Here is a 20,630-nt window from a genome sequence, read left to right as displayed (position 1 = left end):
CCAACTAGTCAGCAATGCCTATCTTTCCCATGCTTGCTGTCCCCTTCCAATTACTAAGCTTCCAAATACATTTGTCAAGTTGAGATAATAATATCTTCAATATTATTTCCCAAATCATGGAAAAAAAAATAAAATTAAACCAAAAATTAAGAGCATCAAGAACAAAGCAAAATTACATGACATAAATATTGAGCCCCAAGTGCTCCTAAATAAAACAAGAACATAATTTGACAGTGATTTATATGTCTTTTCCCCATGTGGGTACTCCACTCATATAATTTTTGGCCTCTAAATAACTATGAAATTGAAAATAATCCCACAATAATTCATTTTGGAAATAATTGCATCTTTCATTTTAGAAAAAAATTTTCCACCCTGTCAAGGAGAGAGGATTAGAGAAGGAACTAGAGAGGTGCGTGGGATTTGTTTCCTTGCACAGGATAATAGAAAAATAAAAGTTGTGGCTGCAAATTGCCTATCAATTCTGTTGTGTCCCCACTTCCATTAGCCAATCCTATTCACCCAGTCTCTAAACCCATCTCTCTCCCTCAATCCTTGCTCAAAGGCAGATGCCTTTTTGGTTGCAAAATAAACCAAAAAAGACCAAGCCCAAATTCATTTCACTGAAAAAGTATTTCCACCATTACATTTGGAGGAAAATAATTATCAGTGCTACATAATAGTGATTAAACAAAAGGTAATTGCAAAACCCATCACCAACCCTTCAAAATCAAAATAATGTTTTTTTAGTGGTTTACTGTTTATGGGTCTAAATTCTCTCTCATAGATTTAATGGGTATGAAGCAGAAGTAGAAAAGATAATATTGTTAATTAAATTCTCTGGTGACCTTCAGGACACAGAAAAAGAGGAAAAATAAAAGAAAGAGACAGACAGATATGGTATATAGCTGATATAAAAAGAGAGAGTGTGTGTGTGTGTGAGGAAGCTTGGTTGGTGTTTATTTGTGGGGAGATGTCTGGTGGGTGTAGCATAGTCTGGTTCAGGAGAGATCTGAGGGTAGAGGATAATCCAGCACTTGCAGCTGGTGTAAGAGCTGGTGCTGTTGTTGCAGTGTTTATATGGGCACCTGAAGAAGAAGGCCATTATTACCCTGGTAGGGTCTCAAGGTGGTGGCTCAAGCAAAGTTTGGCTCATTTAGGCTCTTCTTTGAGGAGCCTTGGAACTACCCTTGTCACCAAGAGATCTACTGATAGTGTTTCTGCTCTGCTTGAGGTTGTCAAATCTACTGGTGCTACCCAGCTCTTCTTCAACCACTTATATGGTTAGTTTATACATCTTCTTCTTTTGGGTTTTTTGTCTGTTATTCCAGCTTCCTGCATGTTAGAATCGGATTCTATTTAATTATTATTTGTTGCATGGGATTTTTTTATGAAATGAATACACTTTCGCTTGATCCAGGATTGCTTCTTTATGAGATATATTGTCTAAGGGAATAACAATTTTTAAGGGCTTGTGTGTAATTCTTTCCACTTGGATTGATCAGTTTCTATTTGTGATCTTTAAACAGCAGCTTGAGGCGGTCTGGGGTTGAGGTTGGGAGCTCAGAGAAAGTGAATAACAGTTTTTAGAAAAGCATTATTTTTAAATGTTGTCCAACAGCAATAATAAATAAAGCAGAATTAGTTCAGAAAATGGGAATTTGTTTGATTTTGTTTTATTGAAACTGAGTTGTTCTGCAGGGGATTCTTGAAATTCCTATTTTATATTTTAGGAAGAAACTACACAATCTTGAACTTCAATATTGAATGGCAGTTTACTGTTTTTCAGACCCCTTGTCACTGGTTAGGGATCACCGGGCAAAGGAGCTTTTGACTGCTCAAGGAGTAGCTGTGAGATCCTTTAATGCAGATTTGCTTTATGAACCGTGGGAAGTTAATGATGCACAGGGAAGCCCTTTCACGACTTTTGGTGAATTCTGGGAAAGATGCCTTAGCATGCCTTACGATCCAGAGGCTCCACTTCTCCCACCCAAAAGGATTATTTCAGGTCTGTTTTCTTTCAAGTCTGTTTTGAACATTTCCTGTTAGAAGATTTCCCCTGTTTTTTTGTGTGAATCAACTTAATACCTTAATAGAATAACAAAGCATCAGAACGAGGAGAATTTGAGGGGTCAAAAATCACAATCATGCATGATATCTATTATTGGTGCTATGTTCTATAAAGGGAACAATTCGATTTCATTTGCTTTTCATGAAGAAGAAAGAAAGAGAGTTATGGTTCCCATTCTTTCTAATAGTGATTGCAATTGCTGAATAAATAGGAGAAGCTTTGCAGCCCTTTGTGGATTTAATAAGAAAACTAGTGTTAAAAGACGTGTCATAACTATGATGCTTCTAAAAATTAGCATTTTCCCAACGCATTCAATGTTGAGGTAGGCATTCACTCTTCAGCATTTGCTACACTAGTTGCATCTTCATTTGATCTTCTATTATATACAATCTTAGCAGAGCTCCTTCAGATAGCATGGAGCAAATGACCATAGTTGTGCTTTTTCTTTTAGTTATTGTTTTTTAGTTTACCTAATTACTTTACTGAATGACTGATTTCATCTCCAATGTGCTTCCAATTGCTGCCTGACCTCTACAGGTGATATATCAAGATGTCCGTCTAACTTATTGATATTTGAAGATGAATCAGAGAAGGGAAGCAATGCGCTGCTTGCTCGAGCATGGTCACCTGGGTGGAGCAATGCTGATAAGGCTTTGATGACATTCATCAATGGACCACTAATTGAGTACTCTAAGAATCGTAGGAAGGCTGACAGTGCTACAACCTCCTTTCTCTCTCCCCATTTGCATTTTGGGGAGGTTAGTGTCAGAAAGGTTTTTCACCTTGTTCGCATGAAGCAGGTTCTTTGGGCAAATGATGGGAACAAGGCTGGTGAAGAGAGTGTAAACTTGTTTCTTAAGTCAATTGGTTTGAGGGAATATTCAAGATACCTGAGTTTTAACCATCCTTACAGTCATGAACGTCCTCTTCTTGGGCACCTTAAATTTTTCCCTTGGGTTGTAGATGAAGGCTATTTTAAAGCTTGGAGACAAGGAAGAACTGGTTACCCATTAGTTGATGCAGGAATGAGAGAGTTGTGGGCCACTGGCTGGCTGCATGATCGAATAAGATTAGTAGTTTCTAGTTTCTTTGTGAAGGTTCTACAGCTTCCTTGGAGGTGGGGAATGAAGTATTTCTGGGATACCCTCTTGGATGCTGATTTAGAAAGTGATGCACTTGGTTGGCAGTACATATCTGGTACTCTTCCTGATGGTCGAGAGTTTGATCGCATAGATAATCCGCAGGTACTGACTCTTACTATTTTAATGTGGTGCATAGCCACTGCCTCGCCCACACACATATTTCTTATTCATGCTGATGTGAATCATTTAGAATTTAATTATATTCTGCTTCCTGGCACTGATTATAAAAAGTATTCAGGCAAAGATTTTCTTCATGGCCTATTTTAAAAATATTTTGAAATAAACTAGCAGCAGTGCATGATTTGGCACTCCCCTCCGCCAAATAATCTAATAGTTGGCTGGAAGCCAAAGGGCGACAGCGATCACCAGTGGGTGGATAGTTATCCCCTCCATATTTTGTAGGGGAAGTTTCACTATAGGTGGAGGACAAGATTGAATATCTGGAATGGTATCTTTGGAAGTAAAATTCAGCCTAGCTATCTAATATACATTAAACTTTTGTTGTCAAGGGTTCTGATTGATTTGATATATAAATTTAGTTGGTCAGTTTGTACTTTCCAGTTTTCGATTGTTGAGATTCATTGATTGTTTGCATTCTTGGGCATAATCTCACATCCATTGTATTTGAAGCTTCATAAAATATAAAAGTGAAGACTATATGTAAATCCTGTGTTAATTGTTTCTCTTTTCTTTTCTTTTGTTCCTTTTCTGGTACTAATCCCTCTTTTCATATCTTTTCTACCTCCAAAACACAAGGAAAATTCTGCTCAAGTTTATGATTCCCATCATGGTATTTATATTATACTTCATGCATGTCACCTATTCAACCTTTTTTGGGTAGACCTCCTGAGAAAAATTTTTCATTTGATTACTATTTTTTGACAGTTTGAGGGTTACAAATTTGATCCAAATGGAGAATATGTACGAAGGTGGCTTCCAGAACTTGCCAGACTACCTACTGAATGGATACACCATCCATGGAATGCACCTGAATCTGTACTCCAAGCTGCCGGAATTGAGCTCGGATCAAATTATCCTCTCCCAGTAGTATGGATAGATGCTGCTAAAGTTAGGTTGCAAGAAGCGCTTTCAGAAATGTGGCAGCAAGAAGCGGCTTCAAGAGCTGCCATTGAGAATGGAACAGAGGAAGGGCTTGGAGACTCATCTGAATCAGCCTTAATTGCATTCCCTCAAGATATACTAATGGAAGAAAGACATGAACCTGTAAGAAATAACCTTCCTTCCACAATCCGGCGTTATGAGGATCAGATGGTCCCAAGCATCACTACTTCCTTGCTAAGAGTTGAAGAGGAAGAAACTTCTTCAGATCTTCGGAATGTAACAGAAGATACCAGAGCAGAGGTGCCAAGAAATGTAAATATCAATCAAGAACAAAGAAGAGACAACTTAAACCTGGGGGCTGCACAAACTATCCGCGAAAACAATTTGGCACATTTTAGTGTTGTCAGAAGTCTAGGTATTGAAGATTCAACAGAAGAATCTTCAAGTAGTAGTAGGAGAGAGAGAGATGGAGGCATAGTTCCAGTGTGGTCCCCTCCATCTGCTAGTTACTCAGAGCAGTTTGCTGGTGATGAAAATGGAATTGGAACAAGTCCTTATTTGCAGAGGCATCCACAGTCCCACCAGATACTGAATTGGAGGCGGCTGTCTCAGACTGGGTAAGAAGTAGAAAAGACTGGAAAGACTAAAAATGTCCAACTCCTTACTGTGATTGTCATGATTGCAGTTCATACTTTGTCCTACAGTCGGTGTTATAGTTGTCTGCAAGTTCTTTTTGCTTGATGATTGAAGGTTCAAGGTCTGAAGAAATTATACTTGACCCAGGAATTCTTACAACCTTAGATCTCACAGCCGGACTCGTAAAGAATCGCTGTCAAGTCCATGAAACAAAATATGGGGACTAATAAGTGAATCAGAGTGGAGTTGTGATAATTTCAGGATGAGTAGTATTAACTATTCCTGACTCCGAATCTTTCTCTTGTCAACAGGTAAAAAAAACATATATTCATGGCGAGACATGGTGCTAAGAGGTGAAGAATGCAATGGTGCTTATCCTGCGAGTTAGTGGGTTGATAAAACAAAATACCACTTGTATCATTACCAATCTATGTTCTTGTCACCTATTTAATCTGATCAATGGATGACCTTCGATGTGTGCCATGGTCCAAAAAGATTCAGGCAGACCATCTACCGTCCATTTTCTGTACTACTTGTACCATAATACATAGTTCTGCTGTATAGTGTTTATAAGCAAGGGATGAGAGTGATCGTCGGGATTTGTAGTTCTCTAATAAACCGAGGTTTGTGCTTTTCTATTTAGTTGATTAGGCAGATGATTTACTGTTATTCATTCTTGATTCTCTTGCAAGTTCTTTTACAGTTTTCTTTCTTAACCGGCGTAATGTCTTAACCGGGAGTTGATTGCTGCGTCTTTTTATATTACAAACTATAGAAAATTCTTTTCAGTTATAAATATACTGTAGAACCTGAAAATTGTTAGATGGACCTGGTACATTATGGATCAAGCCAATTTCTATTTTTATTTAAAATATTTCATATTTAATAAATATCATCCTACTAGCAAGATGCATATGTAAGAAATTTATTACAAAATATAGCTCAAATTAAGTGTGTTGAGTAAAAAATAAAATACATAAATGGCTCGGTACTCATTTCATTTAGTGTGCTTGTTTGGGGTGTAAATCGTAAAAGCAAAGATGATGTATTACCAAGTTTTGACGAGGAAGAATAAAATGGAGAAAGAGATAAAGATGTTTGATTCATACAAATACTTCCCTTCTTTAATACAGTACTAATATTTTTATACATGAAGTGGTAAACTGCAAAAACATGTTATTCTTTCCTTTCATTTTTCATCTTTATCTGCCATGCATGTCGGCAGCAGATTCTCTCTCTCCAATCTTTGTAAACTATTTGAGCATAGTTGCACTTGGGAATAATTCTTTGTGCTTTCAAGCATGAGCAAAGTGATTTTCCATTATCCTGTTTTACTTCACCACCTGTGGCTGTGGAAGCACACCTGTCTAAGGCTCAGCTGGCACATAAAGATGATTAAATATGTTTTTGTTATTCTCCTCAGGTTTTTCAGGCTTAGGCACCCGGAGCACGCTGTATACTAGAGTTGCAGCCAAAGCTCCAATGATAGGGGCCACAATATAGACCCAGAGTTTCTTGTAAACACCTGAGACGATTGCAGGGCCTAAGCTTCTCGCAGGGTTCATTGAAGCTCCAGTGATTGGTCTGCAGAATTGTTAAGCTTGCCATGTGAGATCATTTGAGGAATAGAGCACAGATTAAAGAAATGATTAGTGAGGGAGCAAGTTTATTAATTACCCAGCAAGCAAGGCATTAACCAGCAGCGTACCGCCAATTGCTACACCAGTAAGGTCTTTGCTCTGGTTTGTTTGATCAATCATGCACAGATTCAATTCCTCAGATTGGATAGACGCATGGTATTATAAGCAAAGTAAAATTAACTGAAGAAAATGAGATCATACTGCTCTGTGGTCTGTGGCAACAGCACAAATACTTAACATCAAAATAAATGTGATTATAAATTCCCATATGATAGCTTCAAGATCAGAGGTTGAGTCCTTGTACTGGGTCATTGTTGCTTCAATATTATGTTGGTCATGGAACAACACTTTAAGGGTCAGACTAGCGAGTGTTGCTCCCAGTACCTGAGCCAGGATATAAATTGGCACCTACACAAACATAATATGTGTATCAGATTCTGTTTTGTTTCTTCTACATGATACACATCTTAGAGAAAATGTCTCACATTTTTCCATGAAAATTTCCGAGAAGCAGCTAAGGCAATGCTAACTGCAGGATTAAAATGTGCACCAGAGATATGACCAAGTGCATAAATTAATGCCATCAGAACAAAACCCCACACAATTGCTATACCCACAATTGTAAGTTGTTGAATTTTGTCAGTGAGAGCAGACCCACAGCCCACAAATACAAGAATATATGTACCTAGCAGCTCTGCAATAACCTGATAAATCAAAGAAACAAGCATGTTTCTTAATAAAGATACTATATTTTGTCATGAAAATCAGATTTTTAACTATGAATTTTGGCCACCTTCTGAAAAATAGATGGAGAAGCATCATCAGTGAACAACCAATTCTGGGAATGACGTGCCTTGGCTTCTGCAGCTACAGAGTATTTTGTAGGCAGTTGAAGTTTAGGGGAGACTTCAGTAGTAGTGACTGAATTGGGGCTTGCCATTGCAGTTCCTTGGAAGTAGACCACACTGTGAGCAGCCTTATAGCCAGCTTAAACGTGAAAGAGATGTGATGGACAATGCTGCAGGAAAAAAAAATATCTTCCAGCTTATTATGGATGCATATGTTTAACTCCAATTGAAAATTTAGCAATATGGAATATAGTGGAAGCCGGACTGATTCAATCTCCTGATCATGTAAAGGGAATCTTTCATGGAATCCGAGGCTTCGATACTAGGATTTAACGTGGGAATAACATTTGTTGCTTAGGAAGTGTCAGCATTAGAGAGTAGAGACAACAGTTGAAACTGTCCCTTGAAAATCCATCTTGCATTCTTACATCGTTGGAGTTAAGAACTAAACGAATCATTAAAGTCCACATATGAGAAGAGAATAAGGTTTAAAAAATAGCAGCAGTTCTGTGAACACTAAACTTGATGAGGTGGTTATCTTGTCTGTCTTCTCTTGTAGTCTACAGAGCCAGAAGCATCGATTTCGGCCGACCTAGATATTACCTTTCAGAGACAGATTCTTCTTACCTCCATTCTATAGCGGTCTTTTAAACTCTTGGTATAATAAAAACTAATAAAAATGCAAAATCACATTATTTCCATACTTGTGAGCTTATGGGGATTTCACAATACTCTTGGAGCCCTAAATTTTATTGCTTTCTCCTCACACAAAAGAGATTCCAGATAAAAAAAATTAAAAAAAATTCTTGTGTTTGAGCGTGTAAATCTTTAAGTGCATGTAAATCTTTCCCATATGAAATAACCAGAGTCAATTTTTTACATAATTTATTAGAGGTGATGCGTAATAATCCCTTTGAAATGTGACAATTTCTTATGCGGTTAAAGAATTTTTTTTTTTTTTTTTTTAGGGTTTATTTAAGGAGAATTGTGTCTTTTTGGCATTGGAGACTCGCCTGATTATTCAATTACAAACTAACAAATGAAGGAATCCTGTGTTTGAGCGGAGTTATGGCATCGAGGCTCTCAATTATCAGGGAAAATCCCTGTTGGCTGTAGTTGGATTTTTGTCTCGGCCGTCCAAAATCAAGAGAATAATCATAAAGCATCAATCAGAAGAATGTGGTTTAAAATTAAATAATACTGTGATTAGGATTGCCTGGCAACTTTCCTAAATAATTATCGATAATATCTTTTGGGCTTTTTGACTTGCGCAGGCTCACTCTTTAAGCACCTTGGCTTACCAGGATGCTTCAACAATCAAATTCTAAGAGCTTCTTTGAACATATCCAAAAAAAAAAAAAAAAAACCTTATATGTATTGTAATTTTCACTATTATATATCCATGCAATTTTATTAATTTTCTTACTATTTATACCTATATAGTGCACTCTTTAGAAGGAAATAATCTCTTAATTAAAAAATGATTCTTAATGTGAATCATTATATAATATATATAATTTTAAAAAAAAGCTTTTAGTTAGTCTAATTTAATAATGGATGGGGTTTATAGGGATTATAATAAAATCTAGATATGGTAGTATCAAAATGATCCACACCCACTTCGGAATTCTGCCTGTGTCACCCACTCACTCACTCACTCTCCACGCCAACCATTATTGGGATACAAGATAATGCATGCTTGATTGATTCTTCAAATTATGAAAAAGCAAAGGGAAAATGAGCAAATGCTAATAATTATATAGTGCTTATAGGCAGGCAAGAGTCCTTTGATAAGGAATAAAATCTCAGTAGATTACCCTAAGTGTGGTTCTTCAATGTATCCTATGCATAGTCCTTTAGTGGGAGAGGGGACAGTGCCTTGATATCATAGCCCTAGCCCCTCAAAAATTTTGGTGCTGCCATACTAAGAAGCAACCGCAGACTAGGAATCATGGGTTTTTAGTTTTTATAGCTTAAAAGAAACGTTCATCACTGCTTTCTTCTTCTGCAAAGAAAAAGCACCATCATGCTACAAACTTCCAAGGGCAAAAGCATAGGATTCTATTCATCAGGACCACTTCTGTATGCAAGTCAACTCCGTTTTATACACCCAAATTAAACAAAAATAAAATTATTCCTTCTTTCACTAATTTTTCTAGAGAGAGTCATTCTCTTTTAGTTCATGTGGGCTACTCTATCATTTTTTATTGTTGTGTATAGCTTTTTCTGTTTGGAGCATTTCTTTTAATTCGGATTATGAGTTTTCTTTTTTTTTTTGGAATTAAGTAAAAATAAATATCTTTTAATTTTTTTATAGATGGATTCAATCTAAACGATAGAGAAGTTTATAGATCTATTTTTTTATTTATAGATTTATGATTATCTTGAGGATTTATTATGTAGTTTGTTATTTTTCTATGGTGATTTTTTTTTTTAAATTTTTTGTTGAATGTAGATGGAAGTTTTTCAAAATTGATGCTTTCTTTCGTTCAAATTCATCGGCAAGAAGTTGGTGATAACTCTCAAAGGCAAGCTTTGGAAGGCGCAAATAGGTCGTAAAAGAGCACAATCCCTCCTTCCTCAATGACAGTTCTTGATGTTTCTCTTGGCCTTTTATGCTATTCTTTAAAATTAATGTCTAATTTTTTTCAGCTTTGTTCTAGTGGTTTCGAAGAATCTTTTACAAATGTCTTTTCCATATTCCGGTGACGGTGGTTACTATAGCCATGTTTTATTACTGGTAAGAGTTTTTAAAAAAACAACAAATATTTTTAGTCTTTTTAATTATCACATTGATTTTATGAATCAAAATTTGAATATTTAGTATCAAACTTTGAATTTGTCTTTTCTCTTTTAGACTGCAGAAGTCATATTTTTTTTTTAATTGTGACATTGACCTTACATTTAATTTATGGTATGAATGAGTTTTATTTTTTAATAAAATGAAAATTAAAAAATAAATAAATAAAGCAACACACATGTTATTGGGTAAATGGGTTTTGAAAGAAAGGTTTAATTTTTTTATGAATTCAGAGATTGCACATTGATTCATGTTTGTGCAGTGATAAATTGAAAACTATTATGGGAAATGGAGTACAGATTAGAAAGAGATAAGCATGTACATACATGTCTGTAATAAACATTAACATGTGCACATGGAGCCCATTTTGTTTCTTTTTTTTTTTTTTTTCAGCTTTAGAGAAAGAAAAATAAAGTGTGGAGAGTTGCATTAATTTGCATGCAAAAAGGATCATTTCGAGCGGAGCATTATTGAAGACTGCGCTTCAACTGGCCCTCACATCACAAACATCTTTGCTCAGATTGTTTGTGGCTTCCAACTAATATCAATTAATGAGTTTTAATTTTTATAATTATGAAAAATTATTTAAGATTATTAAATTATTTAGGCAGTATTTCAGATTGAGATGGTCAAATGTTATAATAATCAAAGCGTTGCCCAGCCTATCTATCTATGTTTCATTATAAAGCAGCTTCTATTATTTCGGCTGCCTCGGAACTTCTTTTGCCAATTCAAAGTAGACGCCTATGGTTTTGATGAGGCCAACTCAGCTATGAGCGCAAGTGGCACGTCTACGAGATTTCTCTTTTCTAAATTTTGATAATTTTTATTATAATCAGATCAAAGTGGCAGACTAAATTGAAATATTTTGATCCAATTTAGTTTGAAAATTCCTAAACTTGAATTGGCATAGGGTAGTTTTATAAATAGAGTAGTAAATAGAGTGTAGTTTTGTAAATGTAGTTAGTAGCATGGTGGGCATAGGGTACAAATACTCGTAAATGACGGTTTGTCGGGTCATGGTGGACAATACCATTACCCAATATGAATTGTGCAATTTTGAATTAAGACACTATTAAATTATGGAAAGTAACTTAAATTTTATATGAAAATATTTTTCAGTAAAATAATTTATTTTTTATTATTTAATTTTAATAAAAATTAAAATATATTAACAAATTTATATATAAAAATATTTTTGTATAATAAAAGGAATGTTGAATAAAGAAAAATTTATATATTTCAATTTAAAATACTTTCAACTTAAACAGTTATAATATAATATTTAGTTTATGTTATTCGGTATGTAATAAAAGTAAGTGCCAGAGATGTATTTTTTAGTTAATTTTAGCAGAGATTTTAATTAAAGAATTTCAAAAAGGAAGGAAGAAACGCAAAACATGAACAGTTGAAGAAGCAAAAGTCAACAGCGAAGAAAGAAGTCTGCTTTAGTGGCAGTCTTTTCTTTATTACTAATTTTTTTTTTATAAAAAAAAAAAGAAGGAAACATCTTCGCTGCAAAGACTCCCCACCTGCAACGGTTATACAAAGCGATCAGAAAACTATTATTCGATTTCTCTGTGTATCGCCTAAATCCTTATTCTATATCAACACTGACCAAAAACTTGAAAAAGCTTCTTCTTTTTTTTTTTCAAAAAAAAAAAAGTATTTTCTTTTTTCAATTGCTTGTGCGAGCTAATAAGAAGCAGAAGGAAGAAGACGGTAATATCAGCTACCCCCAAGCAACAACCACAAAGCGAATTAATCCATTTTTAGCTCTTAATTGGATTGCTTATAGGTAATTCTTTAATACCCAGTTCTTGTTTTCATTTTGACTCTTTGTTAGTGTTACTCTCTGAGGTTTTACAAATTCTATATAATAGGGTTTATGTGCCTATTTTTCCTGTGTTCAATCGAAATTGGCTTTTGATGTTGCAGATTGTTTAAGGAGGTTGCTTTGGTCTCGAATTTGGACTGGTGGTGGATGGGGGGGCTTTAATTAAAACAAGTTGGGGATATTTTTCGTAGTTTTGATCCTATGGACAGGTTATGCTGTTTTAGTGGTTCCTACTCTCAGGTAAATCTGCAATATTCTATTCCTTTTGGGGTTTAATTGTCGCGATTCTAGTGGATAGAATTTAGATTACCTATTGAGGATTGAGGAATCATTCACATCGAGTGTTGGATTTAAGGGATGAGTGATGCTCTAGTGACCTTATGAAGCTTCTTAGACTTGGATCTGTTTGGTGTATTTCAGTGCTTTTAGAGTGTTTACACTTTCGGCTGGTTATCTTGTCAACGACTGCAAAGCCCTATGCTTAAAAAATTAAAAATTATCTGCTAGAATTTGCAAGGTATATGTAATGTCATGATATCATACCAAAAATGCTTTGAAGGTTATTGGTGCGCAGAGGTTTACATTGTTTAGTTGTTGTATGCAACTGTCCTAATACTCGTAAAGAAAATATGGTTGCTAGTTTCCTCATCTTCTTTCATGATCAATCCAGTAACTTATATACCTCATTTGCATGGAAATTGGAACTATATGCCTCTTTATGCTGCCATTTTTTCTGCATCATCTTATTACTTTAGTTCTTGGAAATCATTATTGCTTATTTTCATATTCCTATGTACCTCTGAGCTGTGTCAAATATAAATTGAGACTATTTCAATGTAGCTTGTAGGAGGACGTTCTTCATCAAGCTCTGGTAAGGGAAAAAGCCACGAGGGTCTAGTCAAGTATGGTTTCAGCCTAATAAAAGGGAAAGCTAATCATCCCATGGAGGATTATCATGTTGCCAAGTTTGTGCAGATTCAGGGACATGAATTAGGGCTTTTTGCTATTTATGATGGCCATTTGGGAGATAGTGTGCCTTCATACCTACAGAAGCATTTGTTTTCCAATATCCTAAAAGAGGTGCAGCATTGTTCTGAACTTACAATAGCCATCCAAACATTTTGGTTTAAGTTAGTTACATACTAAGTTGGGAAGTTATGTACTCTAACACTTGCTCATTTCATCATTCTAGGAAGAGTTCTGGGTTGACACCAACAGATCTATCTCAAAAGCCTATGAGAGAACTGACCAGGCAATTCTCTCTCAAGGTTCTGACTTGGGGCGAGGTGGATCTACAGCTGTGACTGCAATTTTGTTAAATGGTCAAAAATTATGGGTAGCTAATGTTGGGGATTCGAGAGCTGTCCTTTCAAGAGGGGGTCAGGCAATTCAAATGAGTACAGACCATGAACCTAACACTGAAAGAGGCAGCATAGAGCACAGGGGTGGCTTTGTCTCCAACATGCCAGGTTTTTTTCACATTAACCATTACTAGTGGCAAATATGTTTTGATTTCTGCTGATGTGAAATTTACATGAATGGTATTCTTAAAAAATATTTAAATTGTCACGAGCTGCCCCTCATCATTTTCATGGGGGATCCTGGAAGTCCCCAGTTCTTGAGTTGGTTTATAGTTTATTATCCATTCAAGCGTTGGATTTGTTTGTTGTTTATCTTGAAATTTTCAAGCAATGGATGTGTTATCTTCCAATGCCTGGTTAGATATTATAAGAGTGAATTTTGCTTTGTTCCTCAAGCAAGAGATTGTAAAAACTTATGTAAATATTGTTCAAAATTTTTGTTTGGAGCAATCAGCTTCCTGCCTCCCTTTTAAATTGAGCTCTAGAGGAGTGCGTAGGTTTTTCTCAATCACTTATACTAAGGATGCTTGATAAGTGCATTAAGAACAAGCATAATTTTTCTTTTATGATGATCCTTTTGTCTTTTTTTCTTGGGGCATCGGTGGCTAAAATCTTTGAACACATTTTCATGTCTCTTAGTTTAAGGGTATTGGATTAGGATTTATCTCCATGAATAAGAAGAGAAGATGCTTTGGAACTACTGCAGTTACTTTGACTGTTGGCACTAAGTATAGCTCTACCTGATATTCCAACTTAACTATTGTGAAAGATTTCTGAGGGACATCTTATCTGATTGGCTGATGCTTCATTTTAAATTCTAAAAAAGCATTATGATATTTTAAACTGATAAGCATTGTGAATAATTTGTCCTCTTCTATGATTTTAAAACCTACTGTTACTTAATGGCCAGAACGACTGTTACTATTGTGGGCAGATAAGAGGAAGCTTTTTCTCAGTAGTCTCTCATCTCTATTGAAATTCCTTCTTTACAAATTCTTGATTTCTTAAGCTAAGAACACAAATACCCCAGGTTTTATTTGAAGTTGTGATCATGATTTAAAACTATGTGCTCTTTCCTTTGAGGAGCTGTTACTTGTCCAAAATGAGTCATGTTTTTGCTCCCAAATAATTCAGGCAGTTGGAATTTGGAAGGGTGTAATTTGTTTGTTTTTTGGCTGGTTTCCATCTTCAAGTGGAATTTGGAAGTGCCTTATTTTGTAATTTTCTAAGGGATATTCCTAAGGTTTCTATGACCAGCTGTTTCTTTTTACAGAAAAGAAGATTCCTTATTATGTTGTGCACAATGTAGAACATCTGTAATTGTGATTGATAGGAATGTTGCTATCATTTTTTCTTCATATGAAAAATGATCTGATACTAAGATAAAATCTTTACTGGACTTCCTTTCACAACTTATTTTCAGGAGATGTCCCTAGAGTTAATGGCCAGCTGGCAGTTTCTCGTGCTTTTGGAGACAAGAGCCTTAAATCACACCTGCGATCAGACCCTGACATACAAGAGACCATCATAGATAACAATATAGATATCTTAATCCTTGCAAGTGATGGCCTTTGGAAGGTGAATTATTTGAGATAATTTTCTTCTACTAGTACTAGCAGTCATTCCTTAGAAAATTTGATAGATTGCAGTATCATGCCTGCATTGGAAAAATGTTGACAAATTCTCCTTTTTTTTCTCTTTTTTGTTTTGCAAATAATCAGGTGCTCACAAATCAAGAGGCTGTTGATATTGCAAGAGAGATTAAAGACCCACTGAAAGCAGCTAAGCAGTTAACAGCTGAGGCATTGAAAAGAGAAAGTAAAGATGATATATCTTGTGTTGTTGTTAGGTTCAGGGGGTAAAGCCTATCGAACACCATCTTTCTCATGGTGCTGCGTGTATACCTACTGCGAGAGTTCCTTGACACAGGTTGCGAATATGTGAATTAGACAAACGACAATTACATACTTGGTTGGGTTATTGAGAGGTTCAGCAGGAGTTCGTAATTGCCAAAGGGAGAAAAGGGCGAAAGGGTTCCCCAGCCTCTGTAAATTTATTTTATTGATAAGGTTCTGGTGTTTGAAATTGTTTGAATTTTTTCTGAAATTGAATTAGAAGCCTAATGTACATCGTCTTATAATCTGCAAAGAAAAACATGGATCTTTATATAGATATATGAAGAATATGGTTCTGATTGCTCATGTGGGGAACAATCAAGCATGCTCAAGCAGTTCAGAATTGTTCCCTTAGATTCTATGAGATTTTCATATCAAAACATTTATCAGAATTGTTTTTTTTTTTTTTTTTTAATGTGGAAAATCTGATTACATGATAAGTGATGCGTTTTGAGGATTTTCAGTTTTTCAATGTGCACACATTAAGTTTTTTAAACATGACTTCAATTTGACAAAAAAGGAAAAAAAAAACATTTAATTACTACTTAGAACCCATTTTACTTTGATGGATCTTAGGATTACGGTTATATGGGGCTTTCTTGTATCTTGTTTTTTCGTTTTGTTGCTAATTTTACATCACTGTTGTGTTCTATTTGTTTGCAAAAATAACCTATTCATGAAAGTTTTTTCATGCAAAACATTTTTTCAAATATTGAAAATATTTTTGAAAAAAAGGTATTTTCTAATATTAATTTGTTATATTAAAAAATGAATAATATTTCTAAAATTGTAAGTAGAAAATGTAATAGTGTTGAAAAAAAATTATCAAATTCTTAAAAAAAAAAAGGACTTGTTTTTGAAAAGGAGAAATAATTTTCCTTAAGGATAGCTTAATTTTCTATCCATTAACGTATTTGAAAGTTAAAAAAAGTGAAATATTATCGTATCCGACCGTCAGTATTTTCTTATCAATCCTAATCAAAATTTTTAGAAGGAATCATAAAGTCCATAGAAAGAATAGCTTCCACGGTAAACAAAGCAAATTATAAAAGACATCGGATTGATAATTGCAGACACCATCAGACATAGAAGACACGCCACTCACAGCAAGTCTGTTGGCTTATAAGATACGAAAGCATTCACCATTAACTTCCACGGGTTTTCAAATCGGTCCATAAAATCGTTTCACAAAATTCATCTTCTTTAGACCGATTGGTTAATCGGTGAATCCGATGGACGGGCTCCCGAAACGCAAAATTTCGTGGATTTGCCCTCATTCGTTCAAGCCAGAAATAAAAATCTTCAGCTGAAAAAGAGTCACAAAGGGGATGCCCTTCACTATACCATACTTCATTAATCTGGAAAGACCCTCCAAGCACAATCAAAGCCATAATCTTTGTAAAGAGAAAAAAGGATACATGATCTCCCGTGCAGATTATAAGACAATGTGCACTAGATTTCTAATTCAATTTCATAAAGAAATCAAACAATTTCAAAAACCAGAACCTAATCAATAAAATAAATTTACAGAGGCTGTGGCTGAGGACCTTACGGTTACCACAACCATGCAGTTGTCATTTGTCTCATCCACAAATTCGCAACCCGTGTAAAGGAACTTTCATGATATGTATATACGCAGACACCAGCAGAACAATAGCTTTCAATAGCCTTTACCTCCTAAACCTAACAACCACACAAGATATATCATCTTTACTGTCTCTTTTCAATGCCTCGGCTGTTAACTGCTTAGCTGCTTTCAATGGATCCTTAATCCTTCTTGCGATATCAACAGCCTCTTGATTTGACATCACCTGGATTATTTGCAAAACAAAGGGAGGGAAAATGAAATTATGGACATCTTTCTAATACAAACATAAAAGAGCACAATCTAGCAAATTCTCTAAAGAATGGCTAGTTCTAACTCAGCCAAGAGAATAAAATTAACATGAAATAATTCACCTTCCAAAGGCCATCACTTGCAAGGATTAAGATATCTACATTATTGTCTATAACGGTGTCTTGTATGTCAGGGTCTGATCGCAGATGTGATTTGAGGTTCCTGTCTCCAAAAGCACGAGAAACTGCCAGCTGCCCATTAACCCTAGGAACATCTCCTGAAAATAAGTTATGAAATAAATTCCAATAAATATGATATAAAATTAGCCTGACTGCCAACTGAGTTTCATTAAAGCCAAAGAGGAGCATTTGACAAGTAATAAAAAGAACAATCAAGAACTTATTTCCTGTCTATATAGCTTTAATGATGTGATTTCATGCTGCAATCAATGAGATGCAAAATAGAAAAGCAATGTACAGATTTTATCCTAGGATCATGGACATTTTCAAATGCTGAACAGTTGAAAGCAAAGTTACAGAAGTTCCACAACGTTTCAGGAAAAGTCAAACAAAGCAACATTTTTCTTGCTAATAGAAACAACAGGCTGTAGAAAGTTTAGAAATTGTCCCTACATAGATGGAAACTAACCATAAAACAAACAAATGACACCTTCCAAATTCCAACCGACCCTGAACCATAAGAGAGCAAAGTCAAGTCTCAATTTGGACAAGTGACAAAGTTCTTCCAAAAAAAGGAAGAGAAGGAACTATTTACAATTATCATAAAGCTTTCAAAGATTAATGATGGATTAGAAATCAGAGGATAGGTCCCTCAGAGATCTTTCACAATAATTAAGATATGGTTAGAAGTTAGAATATCACATAGTTAATGCCAACAGTTAAAGGAAACCCTTAGCCTAATTAACATGAAAATGCCTCCAAAGCTTCAGCCTTCAAGGCCCTGAGCTAACAAGTGCACAAAGACATGAAAGACTATGGTTTCTCCTAATGCTCTTTCCAGTGTCCACAACAGAGATGATAAAAGGAAAAATATGCATGTAAGTCAATGTAAAAGGGAACCAGGAGCTGAGCACTTTTGTGGAACATTCAGCTCTGCTACTTGTGAACTAAGGCAAATGATTTTATTTTTTGCTATCTTGTTGTCTATTTTGTCTAGAAGTACTCTTCAGTATCTGATGCGTACCAAGATTAACTTGCAGGTACATATATTATAATACGAATGAGGCACAAATCTCAAGGTAGCAAATAATATATCTAAAGGTGTTAAAATGAATCATAACAAACAAAACCATTCATGCAGTAGAAGTTTCCAGCTTCCCATGAAATGGAAGCTTAGTTAATAGTGAGGAGTTAAATCTTTCTTAAGGATATCATTTATGTAAACTTCAGATTAGCACATGTCAAAACAAATTCATTTTCTAATAATGGGTAATGTGGAAAAACCTGGCATGTTTGAGACAAAGCCACCCCTGTGCTCTATGCTTCCTCGTTCAGTGTTAGGTTCATGGTCCGTACTCATTTGAATTGCCTGACCCCCTCTTGACAGCACAGCTCTAGAATCCCCAACATTTGCTACCCATAATCTTTGCCCATTTATCAAAATTGCAGTAACAGCTGTGGACCCACCACGCCCCAAGTCAGAACCATGAGAGAGAATTGCCTGGTCAGTCCTCTCATAGGCTTTTGAGATAGATCTGTTGGGGTCAACCCAGAACTCTTCCTAGAATGATAAACTGAAATTGTTAAGAGTATGCCCCTCCAAACTTATTGTGCAACTAACTTACACCAAAATGTTTGGATGGCCACTAGAAGTTTAAAATAATGCCACACCTCCTTTAGGATATTGGAAAACAAATGCTTCTGTAGGTATGCAGGCACACCATCTCCCAAATGGCCATCGTAAATGGCAAAAAGCCCCAATTCATGTCTTTGAATCTGCACAAACTTAGCAACATGATAATCCTCCATGGGATGATTAGCCTTCCCTTTTATTAGGCTAAAACCATACTTGATTGAACCCTCATGGCTTTTTCCCTTACCAGCGCTTGATGATGAACGGCCTCCTACAAGCTATACGGAAAACAATCTCAGTTATGTTTGAGGAAAGCTCAGAGGCATACAGCAATGAGTTCCAAGTCCATACACAAAGAAAAAATAGCTCCTCATAGTTCCAATTTCCATGCAAATGAGGCACATAAGTTTCTGGATCAATAACTAAAGTAGGTGAGGAAGCTAGAAGCCATATCTTCTTTTTGTGCTTTTGCGAAGAAATTGCATAGCACGATTTAATAATGTAAACCTATATATTACAAATAACCTTTAGGACAAGTTTTTGTACGACAGCATGAAAGCACTTACACCCTGCAATTAGGGGGCAGTTCTAATATTTGAAGCATAGGAAAACTTACAATAAGGTTGAACACTCCAAAGCCCTGAAATACATCAAATAACTAAAGTCTATGAATCCAGATAAAATCCCAGAGCGTTACTCATCCCATCAAAAGCAACACTCTTCGACAAAAAAAGAAAAAAAAAAAAAAAAAAAAAAAAAGCAACACTCGATATGATGATTACCTCAATCCCCAAGCAGGTAAACTAACGTCAATCCACTAGAATCCCACAATTGACCCCCCAAAAGAACAGAATTCTGCACTAACTTTCCTATCCCCTTATTCGCAAAATTTTTAACGCCGTAATTCCATACCAGAGAGGAAATTAATATCTTTACCCGAGAGTAGGAAGCACCAAAACAGCACAACTTATTCATAGGATCAAAACTGCGAAACCACCTTGAACTTGCTCAATTAAATCCCCAGAATCAGCCTACAATCTGCACAATCAAAATTCCGACTCATGATACCAAGAAATCATAGGCACAAAAAAACCCTACAAAGAAAAATTCCCAAAAACCTCTGAGAATCAAAGAAAAAAAAATGAAAACAAAGAACTGGGTATTAAGAATTACCTGTAAGCGATCCAATTACAAGCTAAAAAAGGTTAATTTCGCTTGTAGTTGTAGTTTGGTAGCAGGTGTTATAGTTGTTCTCTTCCTTAAGCTTCCTATTAGTTGGCACAAGCAATTGAATAAAGAAATGGTCATAGAGAAATGAAGTGGAGAACCTATAAAAGGATACAAGCGAGATAGAAAGGAATCAAAGTACAGTTATGTGATCGATTTGTACAACCATTTTAGATGCAGAGTCTTTACAGCAAAAGAGAAGAAAGAAAGAAAAAGGCTGCCACTAAAGCAGACTTCTTTCCTGTTGACTTTGCCGCTTCCCCTGTTTAATCTGTTTGTACTACCCTCCCTTGCCTTGTAGTGCACAGTACATCTTGTTCTTCCACACGCCAGCCTCCACATTACATGATCAATTAAAATATTAAATTTGACTAAATCTACAGTATAAGTAATAGACTTATAGGATTAATGATAAACATGACTAGCTCTTTAATTTAATTTGTACATATTGCCAATAATTTT

The 20,630-nt window shown here is 35.5% G+C and overlaps 4 protein-coding genes across 10 annotated transcripts; 2 read left to right on the top strand and 2 right to left on the bottom strand.

Annotated features, from left to right (window-relative positions):
• The first annotated feature begins 545 nt into the window (after positions 1-545).
• On the top strand, positions 546-5,594 carry LOC110602831 (cryptochrome-1). 2 transcript variants are annotated; one of them, XM_021740409.2, is made up of 5 exons: positions 546-697; positions 855-1,283; positions 1,790-2,008; positions 2,609-3,315; positions 4,099-5,594. In XM_021740409.2, exons 2-5 carry the CDS (start codon positions 974-976, stop codon positions 4,894-4,896), a joined length of 2,034 nt encoding a protein of 677 aa, XP_021596101.1. In that variant the 5' UTR covers positions 546-697; positions 855-973; the 3' UTR covers positions 4,897-5,594. The 2 variants fall into 2 exon arrangements, with proteins under 2 accessions (XP_021596101.1, XP_021596106.1); XM_021740414.2 differs by having other exon boundaries at positions 549-1,283; positions 4,099-4,892; positions 5,223-5,594.
• Positions 5,595-5,983: 389 nt separating this feature from the next.
• LOC110602840 (nodulin-26) lies at positions 5,984-7,559 on the bottom strand. The gene is made up of 5 exons (XM_021740425.2): positions 7,345-7,559; positions 7,037-7,255; positions 6,753-6,959; positions 6,589-6,650; positions 5,984-6,495 (listed from the first exon to the last, which is right to left on the bottom strand). Exons 1-5 carry the CDS (start codon positions 7,489-7,491, stop codon positions 6,279-6,281), a joined length of 852 nt encoding a protein of 283 aa, XP_021596117.1. The 5' UTR covers positions 7,492-7,559; the 3' UTR covers positions 5,984-6,278.
• Positions 7,560-11,632: 4,073 nt separating this feature from the next.
• On the top strand, positions 11,633-15,598 carry LOC110609811 (probable protein phosphatase 2C 9). Of its 4 annotated transcripts, XM_021749631.2 has the most exons (6): positions 11,633-11,997; positions 12,138-12,276; positions 12,877-13,116; positions 13,229-13,505; positions 14,821-14,975; positions 15,119-15,598. In XM_021749631.2, exons 2-6 carry the CDS (start codon positions 12,238-12,240, stop codon positions 15,257-15,259), a joined length of 852 nt encoding a protein of 283 aa, XP_021605323.1. In that variant the 5' UTR covers positions 11,633-11,997; positions 12,138-12,237; the 3' UTR covers positions 15,260-15,598. The 4 variants fall into 4 exon arrangements, with proteins under 4 accessions (XP_021605323.1, XP_043810357.1, XP_043810359.1 ...); XM_043954422.1 differs by lacking the exon at positions 12,138-12,276 and having other exon boundaries at positions 11,635-11,997; XM_043954424.1 differs by lacking the exon at positions 11,633-11,997 and having other exon boundaries at positions 12,139-12,276; positions 12,884-13,116.
• A 1,007-nt stretch (positions 15,599-16,605) lies between these two features.
• Positions 16,606-20,625, bottom strand: LOC110609337 (probable protein phosphatase 2C 10). 3 transcript variants are annotated; one of them, XM_021748848.2, is made up of 7 exons: positions 20,311-20,495; positions 20,115-20,209; positions 19,878-19,979; positions 18,980-19,219; positions 18,593-18,869; positions 17,252-17,406; positions 16,606-17,103 (listed from the first exon to the last, which is right to left on the bottom strand). In XM_021748848.2, exons 3-7 carry the CDS (start codon positions 19,914-19,916, stop codon positions 16,963-16,965), a joined length of 852 nt encoding a protein of 283 aa, XP_021604540.1. In that variant the 5' UTR covers positions 19,917-19,979; positions 20,115-20,209; positions 20,311-20,495; the 3' UTR covers positions 16,606-16,962. The 3 variants fall into 3 exon arrangements, with proteins under 3 accessions (XP_021604540.1, XP_021604541.1, XP_021604539.1); XM_021748849.2 differs by having other exon boundaries at positions 20,335-20,495; XM_021748847.2 differs by having other exon boundaries at positions 20,115-20,625.
• Between the last annotated feature and the right edge of the window lie 5 nt (positions 20,626-20,630).

The sequence above is a fragment of the Manihot esculenta genome, chromosome 2, assembly GCF_001659605.2.
Source record: "Manihot esculenta cultivar AM560-2 chromosome 2, M.esculenta_v8, whole genome shotgun sequence".
NCBI lineage: Eukaryota > Viridiplantae > Streptophyta > Magnoliopsida > Malpighiales > Euphorbiaceae > Manihot > Manihot esculenta.
This window is presented reverse-complemented; position numbering and strand designations above follow the sequence as displayed.